The 18,790-nt window shown below is 38.3% G+C and overlaps 2 protein-coding genes across 7 annotated transcripts; both read right to left on the bottom strand.

Annotated features, from left to right (window-relative positions):
* Positions 1 to 5,288: 5,288 nt before the first annotated feature.
* Positions 5,289 to 8,700, bottom strand: LOC128522345 (leptin receptor gene-related protein-like). The gene is made up of 4 exons (XM_053495601.1): positions 8,567 to 8,700; positions 7,932 to 8,007; positions 7,631 to 7,817; positions 5,289 to 5,765 (listed from the first exon to the last, which is right to left on the bottom strand). Exons 1-4 carry the CDS (start codon positions 8,628 to 8,630, stop codon positions 5,649 to 5,651), a joined length of 444 nt encoding a protein of 147 aa, XP_053351576.1. The 5' UTR covers positions 8,631 to 8,700; the 3' UTR covers positions 5,289 to 5,648.
* Positions 8,701 to 9,188: 488 nt separating this feature from the next.
* On the bottom strand, positions 9,189 to 17,803 carry LOC128522293 (N-lysine methyltransferase KMT5A-A-like). 6 transcript variants are annotated; one of them, XM_053495598.1, is made up of 11 exons: positions 17,224 to 17,803; positions 16,681 to 16,810; positions 16,468 to 16,597; positions 14,851 to 15,043; positions 14,161 to 14,229; positions 13,868 to 13,933; positions 13,564 to 13,632; positions 13,387 to 13,458; positions 11,067 to 11,140; positions 9,917 to 9,961; positions 9,189 to 9,820 (listed from the first exon to the last, which is right to left on the bottom strand). In XM_053495598.1, the coding sequence occupies exons 2-10, from the start codon at positions 16,796 to 16,798 to the stop codon at positions 9,940 to 9,942; spliced, it is 813 nt and encodes a 270-aa protein (XP_053351573.1). In that variant the 5' UTR covers positions 16,799 to 16,810; positions 17,224 to 17,803; the 3' UTR covers positions 9,189 to 9,820; positions 9,917 to 9,939. The 6 variants fall into 6 exon arrangements, 3 of the variants coding, with proteins under 3 accessions (XP_053351573.1, XP_053351575.1, XP_053351574.1); XR_008359212.1 differs by lacking the exon at positions 17,224 to 17,803 and adding an exon at positions 11,973 to 12,046 and having other exon boundaries at positions 9,808 to 9,820; positions 11,063 to 11,140; positions 16,681 to 16,896; XR_008359206.1 differs by lacking the exon at positions 17,224 to 17,803 and adding an exon at positions 11,973 to 12,046 and having other exon boundaries at positions 9,189 to 9,961; positions 16,681 to 16,896.
* Positions 17,804 to 18,790: the final 987 nt, after the last annotated feature.

Genomic DNA, 18,790 nt, shown 5'->3' on the forward strand with positions numbered 1-18,790 from the left:
CCGTTAGCGACACACCAGCGGCGTTAGCCCCGCAGGATGCAACAAAACACTCTTGCTTCACATCTGATCTTTTGGTTCCATAAACTGAGCATGAAATATCTCCAGACGTCACGTCTCCACAGGCTCTCTGGTGACAGAGTGGAAATCACATTTCCTCAAAGTGCGTCGCCGTGGTAATTAAAGCGCATTAACAGAACCTGCTTTCATTCAAACCTGGCATTAATGTTGGTGTTATAGCAACGCCGTGCCGCGTTCCCCCGGGCCGCGTCCCCCTGTCTCTCAGGTGTCGACTGTGATTAGCACATCCGTAATTACACCAATTACTGCGCCCTTTTCCATCCTAGTGCTAAGTGACTTGTTAGCTAGAAGGACATTAGCATTAGCATGCAACAAAGTGTTCCAGTTGAGTAAGGTGCACTGTGTCGTTTGAAACGGATTTGATTTATAGAATTAAAAAAACACACTGAATCATTGGATGAGACATTTAAAATCGACTCTTGGAGTCATCTGAAATTGATTCCTAGAGATTTTTTTGAAGTAATTTGAAACCTTGAAAATGATTCATTAAGCAAAGGTACAAACGTTAAATGTACATTAATAGAGTTACTTGAAAGTGAGTTGTAGATCAAATTATTTCAGAATAGTTTAAAATGATTCATAGAGTAGGTGTGAACTGGATCTGAGTCATTTGAAATTGATTCAGTGTTTAAAGAGTCGGTTCTACCAGGTGCTTTTGGTGTTTGACTTTTGGTGTTTGACCCGTTGTGCTGAAGTGGTTTTAAACGTATTCATACACTTCATTGGAATGAACTGAAATTGAATCATGGAGTAAAGGAAAACTGTGTGGGAGTCATTTGAAGTTGATTCCCAGAGGAAAGGCACATTGAGTCATTTGAAGTTGATTCATGGTGAAACTGATATGACGTGAGTCAGACGGTGGACGAGTTTGCTTCATAGGTTACATTTACATTTGATTCGTGGGATAACAAAGGCTCCCTTCAGAGATGTTTAAATTTCGATTCATGACGTAAAGAACGTTTTCCATTAGACTGAATTACTGTCTAACTGATTCACTGTGTTGGGGCACGGTGTGTCAGAGTCACCTGAGTTTGATTCCTGGTGTAAAGATTCATATCCGTAAAAGGAACTAGAATCTGATTTTCTGTGTAAAGATCATTTAAGCCAGACGCTTGTGAATTTGATTCTTACTGTAAATCCTCCCGACACTGTAGAGTCATTAGAGTTTAAATCACAAAGCATTTATTACAGAATAATTACAGGTGAAATAATCGTTTGAATGGGATTCATATTAAAAATCACTTGTTGAATGAAAAAGTAACGACCTCATCTGTTAGAGGAGAGGAAGCAGAACAGGAACACACACACACACACACACACACACACACAGAATTAGCATTCATAACCCCTTACCTAAATCACGTATTATGTCCTCCTGCACTTTCCACAAGCACACCGGACACAGTGTGTGTGTGTGTGTGTGTGTGCCAGCGAAGACATTACTCACAGTGACAGCATGTATAAATAAAATGAAACCCGTAATAGAAATGGAAAAAGCTGGATAATATAAAATAAAATGACTTTAAACAGATACTCCAGGTGTGTGTGTGTGTGTGTGTGTGTGTGTGTGTGTTTATAGATAGGCCTGTAATGTTAACAGTGCTGTCAGGAATGTTTAAACCCGCTGGATCTAAATATGATTTACTTTCTCTTTTTCTTCTCTATGCTCTCCTTCAATTATTTATCTTCCTGTTTTCCTTTTTGTCTTTTTCTTCTTCCCTTTGCATCCTTCTTTTTTTCTCTTTTTTCACTTTTATTTGAATTCTTTTTTATTATTGGTGGTTGTGAAGAGAAGCCTCACTTGTATTATCTTACAGTCTTATTATTCAGTTTCTTATTATTCTTTTTCTCCCGTACAATCTTTGGCGTGTAACTATTCCCGCACCGTTTGTCGTAAACCCATAAAAGAGGTGTTGAATCATGTGGCTTATTAGGGAATGGGATGCTATAATGTGACTTTTCTAAGGGGTGGGGGGTGATTTTCCCCCGATTTACCGCCCCAAAAATCCCAAAGACTTAACATTAAGACAGACTTTGACAGATTCTAGCGCAGAGCAAACATTTGGTAGATAACCTAAAATGACTGCATCTGAAGTGGCTTGAAAGCTGTGTGTTTACCCCCTGGGGCGCAAGAGGTGCCCCGATCTGTCCCACTGACATATAACGGTGAAGGTTCTCCCCAGTGAAACAGCAAGTGCTCACAGTTGTGTTCCCTGCTGGGCCAACTTCCATGGGAACTTTGAAACTGAATCTAACTCATGAGACATGGGGGTGGGCTAGCAACATACTAATATAGTTAGCATAATGCTAGCAACATGCTAATCATATTGGCATCGTGCTAGCATCATGATATTCATCTTAACGTCATGCTGCCAACATGCTAATCATGCTAGCAACATGTTAAACATTTTGGCATCGTGCTTGTAATCATCTTACCGTCATGCTGCCAACATGCTACTCATGCTAGCATCATATTAGCATCATGCTAATCATATTGGCATCCTGCTTGCAACATGTTAAACATTTTGGCATCGTGCTAGCAACATGCTAATCATTTTACCGTCATGCTGCCAACATGCTACTCATGCTAGCATCATATGAGCAACATCCTAGCAACATGCTAATCATATTGGCATCTTGCTAGTAATCATCTAAACGTCATGCTGCCAACATGCTAATTACGCTAGCATCATGTTAGTGACATGGTTATCATATTAGCATCATCCAACAACATGCTAATCACATTGGCATCGTGCTAGCAACATGCTAATCATGCTAGCATCATGTTAGTGACAAGCTTATCATATTAGCATCATGCAAATCATATTGGCATCATGCTAGCATCATGCTAATCATCTTACTGCCATGCTGCCAACATGCTAATCATGCTAGCATCATGTTAGCAACATGCTTATCATATTAGCATCATGCTAGCAACATGTTAATTACATTGGCATCGTGCTAGCAACATGCTAATCATCTTGCCGTCATGCTGCCAACATGCTGATCATGCTAGCATCATATTAGCATCATCCTAGCAACATCATAATCATTTTGGCATCTTGCTAGTAATCATCTTAACGTCATGCTGCCAACATGATAATCATGCTAGCATCCTGTTAGCGACATGCTTATTATATTAGCATCATGCTAGCAACATGCTAATCATGCTGCTTTTCACAGAGAAATAAAGGAAACGAATATTGAGGCCTGAGTTTTGCCGCAGCTGGCACCGCCCACATTATCTTCAGGAAATGTACCTCTCTAGTTCTTGTTGAATTCCCTTTCTCTTTCCTTCTGTTATTTTCCCCTTCTTTATCCTCCGTACAGGTCTTTTGGAGGTTCTCCATTATGATTCAAATTTCTTAGCCTCTTGATTGACAGCTTGGACGTCTGTCTATCACGAAAACACGCGGAGCTTCTTAAATGTTTAAAGGGTTCTCCAACAATAAAATCATTAGAGGTTCTAGACATGACCACCCTTCTCTTTCGTTCGCTTCGTAGATTTCTATATGATCGTCCAGCTACAGGGAAAGTGTTTTTATCTGTGCAGATCGAAATGAAGGTAAAAAAAAAAAAAATGCTGGAGGACAAAAAAACCGCAGTAGGACAGTGTGTGTGTGTGTGTGTGTGGGAGGTTTTAGTTTCATGCTGCAGGTTTTTTAGCTCAGAAATAGACGTCCTCTAATGTGGGTGGAATTTAAGGTGAGAGAAAAAAGTGTTTCATATAAACAGCAGAAGTTGCACTAGAACTGAATCGAAAAAATAATAAAGTCAATATTTATAGAACGGGAGATTTTACTTTATTATTCTTATTTTTATTGAATGCAACAGCAAGACAAACAGCAAAACTCAAAATACAAGTGCTTTATTGCTTAATAGTACATACGCCCCACACACACATGCACACACACACACACAAACACAGATATATACACACACACTGGGTGTAGGAAATAATAATAACTAAACTGTGATTAGCCTGTTACAGATGAGTCTTCATGAAGTTTATATGTTCATAATATTCAGATACACATACAGGAAGTGTGTAAACCTGTGGTTAAACAAAACAAAAACATCAGAAAATACACATATAGATTTTTATCTGCAGTGAAAACCGACACCAATGATATTTACTATAAATGAATAAACTGCTATGGCTTTTCATCCGATACGCTTCATCTGTTTATATTAAATACGCTTACTGATGATGATGGTTAAGGTTGGGATGAAGAAATTAGGCGTTTAAGTGATGGTGGCGAAGTGGACGGGAGATAATGTACGAGATTTTATCTGTTGTGTAGCGAAAATATGTTCAAATGAGTCAGTTTGGTATGAGTGATACTGTGTAGGTGAATCAAATGCAAATGACTCTGATTATGAATACATAAATCAAATTTAAATGAATCTGATTCTGTATATATGAATCAAATGCAAATGATTCTGATAGTGTGAACATGAGTCAAATCGAAACAAGTCGGATACTCAACACACAAATCAAATGCAAATGACTGTGGTAACATGTTCATGAGTCAAATTTGGAAAAATCTAATTCTTAATACTTGAAACAAATGCAAATGACTCTGGCACTTTGTAAATGAATCAAATCTGGATGAGTCGGGCAGAAATGATTTAATGTTCGAACTGCCAAGTCTCAGCGAGTCATCTGCATGTGATTCATGATGACGAGTTGTAGTGTAAATTAATGCACATAGTTTAATTTTGAGTCATATGAAGGATGAAGAGCTACGAGCTGGACATCAATCTGGAATCGAAGCGGAGCTAAGCAGCGACGGCTCGTTTATATTTTACATTCATGCAGGAGGAAGAGGAGGAGGAGGAGGAGGAAGGCTCTCTCTCACTCTCTCACTCACTCGCCAAGGGGAAGCCCAAGCTGTGTGTTGTGACGAGAGAATATGCACAGATCATTAATCAGAAGCCTAAATGAACAGCTTTGTTAAACAGACATGTCGGGATTATAGACTGTAAATGGAGTTCTTTATCGCTAAAGGCCAGTGAGGGGTCCAGTTTCTTTTTTTTTTTGACATATTAGTATGACAGACGCTTTGTCTGGACACAGAGACGCTTTATGCTTTACGTCAGCAAGTGTTTTTTGTGTTTGTTTTTTTTTTCTTGTTAATTATACCCACATTTCCATAAGGTAACAATCCCTCTGGAATGCTCTAGCTGTTTGCGATTATTTTTACTAAACTAGTGTCGATTATAAATCCAGCATGAATGAAGTGAAAACCTTACGTAAAGCGCACATCCTACATTACCCAATGTGACGTCAGTTTTTAATAAGAAGCGTGTGTGTTGGTTTAAAGCGGGACTTGGCGATTCAGTGAAAGGACACTGATGTTCCTTCTTCCTCGCCCTGACGAATCCCCAACCCATATATCCCCCCCCCCTTTCCCCGGCCCTTAACAACACCGCCGTTAATGTTACTAATAAAGCTTAGCCTTAACTCCTCCCCCTCCCCCCCGTATTGCACCCACTTCCCTCTCCTCAGAACAAAAAAAAACATTCGGATTCCCTCTAGATCTGGCAACCCGTCCTCAGATGCGGCTTTACCACTGCTCCCAGCTAAAGTCATCGCTGTTGCCGAACACCAGGAAGAAGCCGAGGATGGTGAGGAAGATGACGCTGTTTCCCGCCATCACCAACCCGCAGGCCCCCCATTTGATCTGTTTAAAGAACACAAGGTGAGTCAGTTCAGTGAATCAATCAGACTCGGGATTCATTCAAGTTTAACATTTCGTTCTTGACTTGAATACGAGTCCAGGATTAAATTATCAGTGGTATCACACAGTGTGTGTGTCGCTGACCATGATTTCTTTTTTTTTTTTTTATGCATCGGTGTCAATTAAACGTGATTCATGTGTCATGTCATTTGTAATCTGATTCACTAAGGAGCATCACATGATATTTGAATCATTTGAATCTGAGTGTAAATCAGAGTCATTTGAATATGATTCCTGATGTTACATTATCACCTAGAAGCCAAATTCTGGAAAATTTGGATGTTTTTTTTTTAAATAAAATTGAACTATAACTGAAAAACAAGACTTTCAAATTAAACGAGACAATATTTTATTCACAATAAAACGAAGAGAACATAAGAAATGCTTAAACTGAGAACTTTTACACTTTTATCCACTAAATGGATACCCCCATGGTGTAGCGTCTCCTCTTCTTTTCCAGACAGTTTGAAGAAGTCTGGGTGATGAGGTTATGAGTTTGTGAAGTTTTGGTTAGAATTTGGTCTCATTCTTGCCTGATTCGATTTCCAGCTGCTGAAGAGTTTGTGGTCGTCTGTGGCGAATCTTTCATTTAATGATGCGTTGAATGTTCTCTACAGGTGAAAGATCTAAACTGCAGGCCAATTCAGAACCTGGACTCTTCTACTACGAAACCATGGTGTTGTAATAGCTGCAGTATGTGGTTTTGTTCTACTGAAATACACAAGGCCTGAAACATCATCCAAAACCTTTATATACCTTTCAGCATTCATAGTGTCTTCCAGAACACACCAGCTGCCCGTACCGTACGCACTTATGCCCCCCATACCCTCACAGAACCTGGCTTTTGAAATTAACACTAATAAGACGCTGGAAGTTCTCCCTCCTCTTCAGCCCCGAGGACACGGCGTCCATGATTTTCAAGAATGTCAAATTTGGACTCGTCTGACCATAGAACACTCTTCCACTTTGAAACTGTTTATTTTAAATGAGCCTCGGTCCACACGACACGACGGCGGTCTGGACCAGGTTCACATATGGCTTCCTTATTGCATGAGAGAGCTTTAGTTGGCACCTGCAGATGGCTCGGCGAATTATGTTTACAGACAGTGGTTTCTGGAAGTATTCCTGGGCCCATTTAATAACATCAATAACACAATCACGCCGATGAGTGACGCAGTGTCGTCTGAGAGCCTGAGGACCACGGACATCCAACAAAGGTCTTTGGCCTTGTCCCTCACGCACAGAGATTTCTCCAGGTCTTTTGATTTCTGAAACTTTTGATGATGTCGTGCACTGTACATGATGAGATTTGCAAAGCCTTCATCTGCACTCTTTCACGGATTGGAGAGCCTCTGCCCATGTTTACTTCTGAAAGACTCCGCCTCTCTAAGACATCCCTTCTTATACAGCTAATCATGTTAAAGACCCAATGCTAGATGTTCTCCAGCAGAATCTTTTCAAAATTTCTTGCTTTTTCAGCCATGTGTTGCCCCGTCCCAACTATTTTGAGACCTGCAGCAAGCATGGAATTTAGAACGAGCTCGTTTAGTGGATAAAGTATAAAAATTTTCAGTTTTTTTACTTTCGTAATGTTCTCTATGTTCTATTGTGAACAAAATGATGGCTCATGTGATTTTTAAAGTCTTTTAGTATTAGTTACATTTTATTCAAATTTAAATAAAACGTCCCCACATTTCCTAAATTTTACGTTATAACGCATTATGAATCATTTGTAACTTAAGATTAACAATCATGGAAGAAATATTGCCTGAGACTGATGCAAAATGTAAAACCACCCCCCATCCTACCACTTCTTTGCGTGCCAGTATGACGGGCAGCCCGAAAGCTGAGATCACGATCCCCGTGGTTATGAAGTGTGCCAGTTCCCTGCAGACATTGCTGGAGGAGTCCGTGCTGTCTCCGAGCCTGGTGGCGATTAAGTGTGGCAGCGGCGAGATCACATAGAAAATCAGCACGAACAGAGGCCAGTACACTCTGCAAAGCCCAAACACACACACACACACACACACACACACACAGTAAAAAATACAAAGCATACACAATCAAACTTAAAAACAAGACAAATGTTCTGTACAGTAGATGACGTACCCAAACTGCTCCAACGCGCAGCCCAGGAGCAGGAAGGTCAGTCCAAGGGCGCCGCTGAATGACAGACTGACCAGTGCTGAGACAGGAAGTGTTTAAAAAACAAAAACAAAAACAGAACTCTTATAATATCATTAGAGAAATAAACTATGACAAGTGCTGGACTTCAGGTTAAACCATTGAGTCTGCTGCCCCCTACAGGCCACAGCATGTTAAAGCACTTAAAGATAACTTGGAAACTTTTAACGTCACAAACAGAAGATTGTTGTTGTTTTGTTTGTTTGTTTTTCTAAACGCAGTGTACATTTCTCCCAGGACTTTTAATCCGATCATTAATTAATTGTTTAAGATAAAATGTTTATAATGTGACTGTGTAAAATCAGTCACAGTACAGTCTCCAGTACACACACACACACACACACACACACAGTACAGTCTCCAGTACACACACACAAACACACACACACACAGTATAAAAACTTTAAATTGTTCTATAGAGATGGTGGAACAACACACACACACACATACACACACACACACACACACTGCGTCGCTCTGAGAGTTTAATTAAAGTCTCAGTGTTTCATTCTTACAGAAGTTAAAATCTAAACTATCTGAACATGTCTTTAAATAATCACCTTTAATCCCCGCCATGTCACACACACACACTCTTTCGGTTTGTTTCTTTGTGTTAATGTTCATGGAGCAGAAACTTCCTGTTTCCTCCTGGAGCGAGTCTTAAAGGGGCCGCAACACGAATTATCACACACACACACACACACACACACACACACACACATACTGGTTTTTGTGGTTTATAAGGTCTTTAAAGGCCAAACCAGTAGGGTGGTGGTTTAAGGGGACCCACCTTTCCCAATGCTTTACAGAGATGAGAATACTATCAAAAAATTTCTTTTGTTCTGCAGAAAAAGAACCTCACTCAGGATTTCCTATACACACAACAGAACTCAAAATATGATAACATGATATTTAAGTGGTACATAAGGACTTCCCCGCCCACTCCTAAAAGTACCCGCCCCTGTGAAAATTGGGGTTTACTAGGTCCTACTGATTTATGACGCCTTGCAGTTTACAACACACAGAAAAAGTAAATTTGCTAGTTTATAGGAACAAATGTGTTTTACTGGCACATTATAGTAAACAACACACAAACATGACAATACTGTGCATTGCCAGGACCAAGGTGATTTGAAAGAACCGTTTTGCAAATACAACACACAATAAAAGATCTTACAGTACTACAGGGACAAATGTGTTTTATTGGAACATATCCAAATGCAACACACAAAATTTACAACAGTGCATTGCCAGGATAAACACAAGTACTATTATATAAAATTTTTATCCCTTAGATAATATTGAAAAACTTTTTTTTAGTTCAAGCATGCCAAGTGAAGAAACAGACATCCATCATGTACAACTATGTACTTTCATAGGCATCTTAATCCATTGAACCATTCAAAACAATCTAAATAAAACAAGGCATAGCTATATATATAATCAATAAAACATAAGATGAAACCTAAACCAGTTATTCAAAATAAAATGTTAAAGCAGAATTTAAGAACAACTGTAGAATTTAAAAACAATCTGCTGCATATGTAAATGAAAAACAAAATAAGTGGACAAAAAAATCTTAAAGAAATAACGTACTTGCTTGTGTATCACTTATTTTGGGCTTTCCTTTTCAAGCAAAGACCTCCATTTCTTACAAAGTCTAACACTGCTGGCATTCAGACAAAGTGCCGAGTTTCCCTTTAGTTATATGTGCTTTCAAAAGTTTCATCACAGTTGTAAAAAAATCCCAGCATTGGACCAACACACTCTTCAACTTATTCATGGGTTCCCAATCTTTGTCCCGGACTCATTTCCTGTACATAAGAATACTTACTTTATTAAGCCTGAATTTTGTGGGAGGTTCATGTACTTACATTGCTGGCTATATTCCAATGTAAAATCTCAGGTACCTTGAGAAACTTCAGGAGGTGTTTCAGTGGGCATCTTCTGAATACCTGCAAGACATAAGCAATGCACTGATAAGAAACCTCAACAGTTCTTAAGCACATACCCAAAATTCTAATTATACGGCCAGCAAACATCTGAAGAAAATACAATATGTAAAACAACCTATATTGATCACTGCTACTCTGAATTCTAAAAAAAGAACATTCTACGAACAGTGATGCATGGTGGTGGAAATGTAAGGTCTGGGGCTTCTTTTTGCTGGGCCGAAAATAGGCCAAAGTGGGGCCCAAAATGAGTGGTGCAACAAGCCAAGCCAAGTCATTTTACAGCCAAGTGATACTATTTATCCTTTCCTGATTTTTCTGTATTTCCATCATGTTTATTCTACGTAAAGCTGCTTTATAACTACTACTTTATGACAATTGAGAAAAGCTATATACAGTTAAAACCAGATACTTACATGCACTTGAAAAATTAATTAATAATACTAAATAAAAAAAAAACCTTTTGTTCCTTTACTGTCAAACATTAAATCAAAGTAAAACAGGAAAACTTTTGTACCCTTATTTTTTTCAGTAAAGAAAGAACTGTTTTTTTTTTCTGAAAGTGTATGTAAATATCTGGTTTCAACAAGGTTTCATTGACTTAAGTTGAACAAGTAGTTCAAGTGTACATTCTCAAGTTTTATAAAAGGTAATTTTATGCATATTGGTGTCAATATGAAAGACATTTTACCTATAATCTCCCTGAATTGTACATCTGCATAATAGGAACTTCCCCATGTACTGCAACACTATACATACAGCATATGCCTTAAAATATTGCCACTACAGTATGGACATCACATATTTAATGGAAATTATAAAAACACTTTATAAAACCTGACCATATACAGTTTAACCACTTAACAACTTGCTTGATTACAAATTTAAAGCTGTGTAATACAGAGGAAAAGTATATTTAAAGGAAAGAAATAACTAAATTCGTCCTAAATATAGCATCTCTAATTTCAACAATATTCTAGTCATGCACTAATTAATAAATGTAAACATTTCAACTATATAAAACATTTAGTCTATAGGTAATTATTCCCTAAATACAATTATGGGTTAAAAAATTAACAGATATACATAAAGATGAGTCCATACCTACATGATTAGAGGCACCAGCAGGAACGTTATCTTCAGCATCAGGTCCACTGGCTTCACACTGTCACACAATCTCACCTTAAAGTAAAAGTGACATGAGAAATGTCAAAATGTGTTTAACATGCACACAACATCAAACATGGACTAAAATGACTGCAGAGTTTCTGTTAAAATTTGCTGAGGCCCAGGGCAAAATCATGAAGAGCAGTACTGTCCCTTTCCTGAAAACTTGCAGCATTTTTTACACATCGCCAGCATGTCTATGATTAAAAACAATCATTCTTGCAAGTGTTGCTTTGGCTAGATCAATGTAGACCTGAGATGATGTTTCTTTGAGTTTCCCAAACGCCATATTTGCAGTCTTCTCAAGGAACTGATAAAGACACTGTACATCTTGGGTGAATGATAGTGTTAATGGTTTGTTAAATTTGGCCTCAATCAGTGTAACTAAGGCAGTGTGTGAAATCAACTCTCTGAAGTATAGAGCTTTTTAAAGGCATCTGTTGATGTTCTGTATGTCTTTATGGACCCTTGCTTTGTGCACTGGTGTGCAGTCATGTTGGAACTGGTGTGAGGTTGTTTTTCAGGGGTTTCAGCCCTTTATTTCCAGTGAAAAACTCTGAATGCTCAAGCATAGCAAGACATTTTAGACAATTTCATCCTTTCAACTTTTTGGGGACCGGTTAGGGATGTCCCCTTCCTGTTCCTGATTGTGTGAAGCTGCTTTGGGACAATGCCAATTGTTAAAAGCGCTATTTAAATAAAATTGAATTTAATTGTTCCAACATGACTGCACACGAGTGCACAAAGCAAGGTCCATAAAGACATGGATGAGCACGTTTGGTGTGGAAGAACTTGACTAGCTGTCAAAAGTAACTGTACTCGTAAGGAAAAAAAAAGTGTCACTTACATCAACTTCTTGGATGCCTTTTTATCTGATGTATCCTGTTGTTCTGGTGTCGGTGAATTCTTAAATGATGTCATCTAAAAACAGTTTTAAAGGTTTAAAATATTTACAGGCATAAAGCAAGCAAACATTTTTTTCCATGCCATTTCATGTGATCAGTCGACTTAGCAATCTTATTTCGTTACTACCTTTTACACAGAAGTGGCTATACTCCTGTATAGGCAGACTGTATATACAGACTTAAATATTTAATTTATCAATTAACTTACATCAGTCAATTAACTTACATCAGTCAATTAACTTACATCAGTCAATTAACTTACATCAGTCAATTAACTTACATCAGTCAATTAACTTACATCAGTCAATTAACTTGCATCATAGACATGCTTAATCTTGGCTATCGCTATTCAGCTTACAGTTTAAGCTGCAATTGTGTTTCTATATATAAATTTTAAATTAAAATTTTGCATTTCCTTGGCCCAAAGAATCATCTCCCACCCCGTGTCCCTGTTAAAAACAAGTGTCCTCATAAACAAGGTTTTTGTAAAACTAACAACACACTGAGATTCTTCAGTCAGATCAAACACTGAGAACATGTTCTGAGGATGTCCTAATAAAACAGTGTTCTCTTAAAACTGGTTTCAGTCATACACAATTTTATAAACACTAATACAGTACACTGTCCCAATAATAACTAGTGTCCTCATAGACAAGGTTTTTGTAAAACTCACAACACACAGATTCTTCAGTCAGGACATACTCTTAGAACATGTTCAGGGGGATGTCCTTATAAAACAGATTTATGTCTTACACAACTTTATCAACACTACAAAACACTTTCCCAATAATAATTCGACTGTTTTAAGAGTTCTGCAATGTTTTTTTTTTATTACTCCAATTCAGGTGTTTATAACAGTATTCTTTCAGTATTTACACTTTCCTCAGATGGTGATATGGCTGTTTACACAGCGTGTGGAGTTATTGATATGAGGTGTACGCTGGTCAGTTTCTGTGACTCTACACAAGGCCTTTCTGATGGTTGTATGTTGCTAAGTATCAAGTCATAACATTCTACCCCTGCTTTGTTCCACACTGTACATGTTTGGCACCACAATGCGGTGTTAACCCTGCAGAAGCGGTGTGGATCCTGCTACAGAGCAGTGTTTTAGAACAACAGGTAAAATGCTGTGATAATCCCACTCCTTAATTTCAAGTGTGAAACACTCCTTTACATGGAGTTAAATGTAGGGTTTAGAAAGATGATAACCTGGGGTTAGGCACAGTGTGGAACGGTGTATACAAACACATTCACACAGTATTAAAACCTATACTGACAATGTGTTGTTCCAGTTTTAATAAAAAAGGTGAAATACTGTAAATAATGTCTAACAAATCCATCTAAATATTTAAATACCTGTTCAAGTCCTTGTGTTGATAAGCAAAAGCTCAGCTCCTCTTTAACCAACGACTCTTTGACAGGATAAACCTGGAAATATTAAGAATAGAAAAACATCCAGGTATTAGACTTATAGCTCAATAGGTAAAGACTACAGGTAATCATTTTCCTGAATCATGTAATTCTCAATATTACCTTCTCCCCACCGTTCTTCTCAATATAATTCTGCTTCTCTGAGGACAATTGGGCCATACCAAGGGTAACCTGAAATTCAAGAAAAAGAAAAATATTCTACTACAGGCAAAGGGTTTGAATATTAAATTCTACTTCAGCTCTGACTTCTGACTGAGATGAGGTGTTTAATTCATGGGTAGAATGATGAACAAAACAATTATCAGGTTATATTCAGCTACAGAAAGGTAGAACACTGCACTAAATGTGTACGTCAACACAGTTCTCACAAACACAACTTTACTTAAATGCAGAATAACTAATTTACCTCGTCTGTTTCTACGGTCAGTTCTTCACAGGCAGCACTGTCTGATGGCAACTCACTTATCGGGCACTAAGAAATAAAATTTCACATTCAGAAACACTTTTACTAAGAGAAAGAAAAAACACTTATCCAGCAGAATATCAAACAATGTATACAAAAGATAAAGTCAAAGTTTGCATATTCAGAAAATAAAAACGCTACAATGTCCACACTGTGCACAGATATAATAAACAGTGCACACATTTGTAAGAGTAACTGTAATCGTAAGAATAACACTTTACTCTTTTCTACATCACCTTTTTGGATGCCTTTTTATCTGCTGTATCTTTTTGTTCTGGAGGTGGTGAATTCTTAGACGATGTCATCTAAAAAAAGTTTTGAAGGTTTTAAATATTTACGGGCATAAAGCAAGCAAACAAAAATATTTTTATGCTATTTCATGTAATCAGTCGACTCAGCAATCTTATTTCTTATAATCTTATAAAGCTTTCACACAGAAGTGGCTATACTACTGTATATGCAAACTTAAATATTGAATTTATCAAAAGTCAGTTAACTTACATTACAGACATGCTAAATATTGGATATCGCTATTTAGCTCACAGTTTGAGCTGCAATTGTGTTTCTCCATGTGCCAATGTTTTCGCAATGAATGCTAAACATGTTGCATGCGAACAGGCACATCAGCACTGTTTTAGACCTGATACCAATTTATAAACGCTAATACAGAACACTGTCCCAAGAACTAGCGTCCTTATGGACTATCCCTAACAACACAGTGAGCATGATTCCATAGACAAAGGATGCAAAAAAAAAAAAAAAAACTTTGAAGGGAAAAATTAGCATCCTGCTCCTGAACTTATATCAACAGACTGTAAGACACATTCTCTGGCAGAAACCAGATGTTAAGTGTGTTAAACTGCTTAAAGCATTTAATATACACCAATGCTTTAAAATAATGCACAAAATTACTAACATCTACATACCTTGCATCGCCATGGCCACTCAGAATCGCCGTAATTGTATGTGATCTCTTCACCAGGACAGATGCTTCTTATGGCAAATAAACAAAGATGAGGTTTACCATCCACACGGATGGTCTTCATTCTGCAGTTTGGTTTTAGATGATCATCATTCACCAGTCTCCCAAGGGAGCCATCATCCAGGGCTGCATCAACACTGAACAAATGACAGTGAATCTCTTAATAATACATTACTATTACAATAATACATACTTCTTATTCCAAATAGACACAACAACTGAGAATATCAGCACCAAAAGCTTCTCATCGAATATTATATTATTTGAAAACATTATCATTGAATATTTAATGGTCAATGGTCTTTAAGAAAATAAAACTGGGCCCATATTTACTAAGCATCTCAGAATCACTCATAGGAATCAAAGTTTATTTAGGACTAAAGACACCTCAGAGAAGGACATATAGGTTATTTATAAAGCTTTCTATTCTTACTTTCGGCAAGGAGTAAGACTGCGACAAGGAAAGTGTGAGACGTCACTTTTTACGACACAGAGCCGCAAAGTAGTCTGCACATTATAGGAGGTGTTGTAAAGTGTACAAAGTTTTAAACGGTGAAAAAGTGAAATGCTAAAATCAGCGGCAGATATGTGAAGGTTTTATGCACATGAACAAAACCTATAGATGTGTGACTCGCTGCATGACGTTATTCTAATCACTCTGCTCCAATCACAACTGATTAAAGCCCCTATAATAGAGCTGTCTAGGTCAGTCATAATCTGATCAACATGACTTCAAATAAAACGAGAGGATGAGAGTGTTTTGCTTGTGGCGAAGGGAGTAAAATGTAAAGAAATAATTGAAGTAATATTCTGTCCTACTCTTACCTCTAAAGATAAAAAGTCAATGGATGCAATATGTAAAAGCATCAGAGTAACCAGTCAGTTTGTTACACGTACCCCTGAGGAGTGAGAAACATGGGGATACGCCATGTTAATGAAACGATGAAGTGCTGCTCATAACAAGGAAACAAGAAAACAGTTCACTTAAATAATTTAATACAAGATAAAATGTATATATGAATATAATTATTTTAATATGTGCCATGGATTATGCATTCATGCTGCATGGTGGGGAAATGTGCGTGATCTATGAAGTTTAATTTATTATTTCGGACTGCTGGAATTAGTAGCCAGAGAAAAAGTTTTACTCCCCCACCCCATTTTTGTCTAAACATGCCCGTTATGAGCTCTGTGCTCTAAGCATCTCTCCTCTACATGTGTTACTGCCTGAACACCACTTCCTCACTATTCCTAACCAGTTAGGACACCTCCGGCGCTCTCCAACATTTTGGTGAAGATAGGAATGATTTCCTATTTTAAGAATCTTGATGAATAGCTCTTACCCCTCCCCACTCATGAAAATAAGGCCAAAATAGCGTCATTCTGAAGTTTTTGACCATTTAGGAATTGCAGTAGGAGCGATTTCCGACTCTGAGACGCTTGGTGAACATGAGCCCTGATCATTAGTGCTAAATAACCATGCAAATAACTTCCACATCTCCCCCACGTATATAATATTTGTACATACCAAAGGAATTTGCCATTGAATCAAAATTCATACATGAACACTTTGAGGGCATCATGATATATTCTTTGCCTCCGCTCACATTCTTCTCTGCTTATGAGATCCCCTCTGTACTCCAATAGGAAATCTCCCTCATCAAAGTCAGTACAACTAAACACACCTCTCCCTAAATAAGAGGAGTACAGCATGTCATGTACCTGAGACATTAATCATTAATTAAACAATCCCACCTGAACACGTAACACTTACCTTTAAACTCATTTATAAACTGAGCTTCCAGACCATCTTGATCTTCCTTCTTAAGGCTGAAGTGTGTGGCCTCCTCCAGTGGACTGGGCTTCCTCCTCCTCCTCATCATCATCATCATGTTTTAATCAGACTGTTTCACAGAGGAAAACCTCCTTTATACCACTTCATTTATGGTCAACTTCATATTAATCTGTGTTTATTTATAATTTGTGTTAATTTATATGTTTATCTTAACCAGAACACTGTACTGCGAGTCCCCCCTCACCCCCCCTCTCACCCCCCCCCCAAACAAAGACTGTAGTCATGACGACGCGCTACCGTGACGTCACAGGCGCGTGTCACACGCTCAATTTATATATTAAATATAATAAAACAGCTTAAAACTAATTGACCAAAAGTTAAATTAATATTTTAAACACTTATATGTATCTGCGCGCGCCTTTAACAGCGCACGCGACACTTTCTGGCGCCGTTTAACTGACTAAACAAACCAAACTAACTCACGTGCAGTAATTAAACCGATTAAACGGCGTTATAACTCACCTTTCATATGGCAGCGGCTTCCGACACCGATGTCCTCTTCTCCAGGGTGCAGAGAGTCCAAACTCGATATTAATTCGTCGTGTGTTATATTACTTTACAAACTCCGTGGATTAAAACCCCGCTGTAATAAATCACCTGCAGCTGTGTCTTAAAGGAAGTCCCGCCTCTTAGCGAGGCCTTATATGTGCACGGTCCCTCTAAGGTCCCGCCCCTTAGCGGAAGCGCTTCTCCTGTTACTGCTGGCCAATCACCGACGAGGATTCTTGTAGCCAGCCAATCAGAGACCGGGAAAACTTACACTTGTGTATATATGCAAATTCTTAATGACGTAGGTGCAGTTCCGCGACCGGTCTACAGGGGCGCATGGAGGGGTTAGAGAACACACAGTGTGTGGTATTTTTTCAGGTTTATGTGGTCTATACGGACATGGGGCCAAAAACGGTACAGAATTGATCCCTAGACTGAGATAATGACTGCTACAAGGTCGGATTTATAAGGACATGGCCCCTGTCCTCATAAACGGAAATGTCCCTTTAATGCTGGTGCGTATTCAGGTCAAAAGTCCTCTTAAACCACAAAAACCAACACACACACATACACACACACACACATACTGTACATACACACATACACACACATACACACACACACACATACACACACACACATACACACACATACATACATACATACACACGCATATACACATACACATACATACAGTGGTGTGAAAAACTATTTGCCCCTTCCTGATTTCTTATTCTTTTGCATGTTTGTCACACAAAATGTTTCTGATCATCAAACACATTTAACTATTAGTCAAAGATAACACAAGTAAACACAAAATGCAGTTTTTAAATGATGGTTTTTATTATTTAGGGAGAAAAAAAATCCAAACCTACATGGCCCTGTGTGAAAAAGTAATTGCCCCCTGAACCTAATAACTGGTTGGGCCACCCTTAGCAGCAATAACTGCAATCAAGCGTTTGCGATAACTTGCAACGAGTCTTTTACAGCGCTCTGGAGGAATTTTGGCCCACTCATCTTTGCAGAATTGTTGTAATTCAGCTTTATTTGATGGTTTTCTAGCATGAATCGCCTTTTTAAGGTCATGCCACAACATCTCAATAGGATTCAGGTCAGGACTTTGACTAGGCCACTCCAAAGTCTTCATTTTGTTTTTCTTCAGCCATTCAGAGGTGGATTTGCTGGTGTGTTTTGGGTCATTGTCCTGCTGCAGCACCCAAGATCGCTTCAGCTTGAGTTGACGAACAGATGGCCGGACATTCTCCTTCAGGATTTTTTGGTAGACAGTAGAATTCATGGTTCCATCTATCACAGCAAGCCTTCCAGGTCCTGAAGCAGCAAAACAACCCCAGACCATTACACTACCACCACCATATTTTACTGTTGGTATGATGTTCTTTTTCTGAAATGCTGTGTTACTTTTACGCCAGATGTAACGGGACACGCACATTTCAAAAAGTTCAACTTTTGTCTCGTCGGTCCACAAGGTATTTTCCCAAAAGTCTTGGCAATCATTGAGATGTTTTTTAGCAAAATTGAG

The sequence above is a fragment of the Clarias gariepinus genome, chromosome 1 (genome assembly GCF_024256425.1).
Source record: "Clarias gariepinus isolate MV-2021 ecotype Netherlands chromosome 1, CGAR_prim_01v2, whole genome shotgun sequence".
Taxonomy (NCBI): domain Eukaryota; kingdom Metazoa; phylum Chordata; class Actinopteri; order Siluriformes; family Clariidae; genus Clarias; species Clarias gariepinus.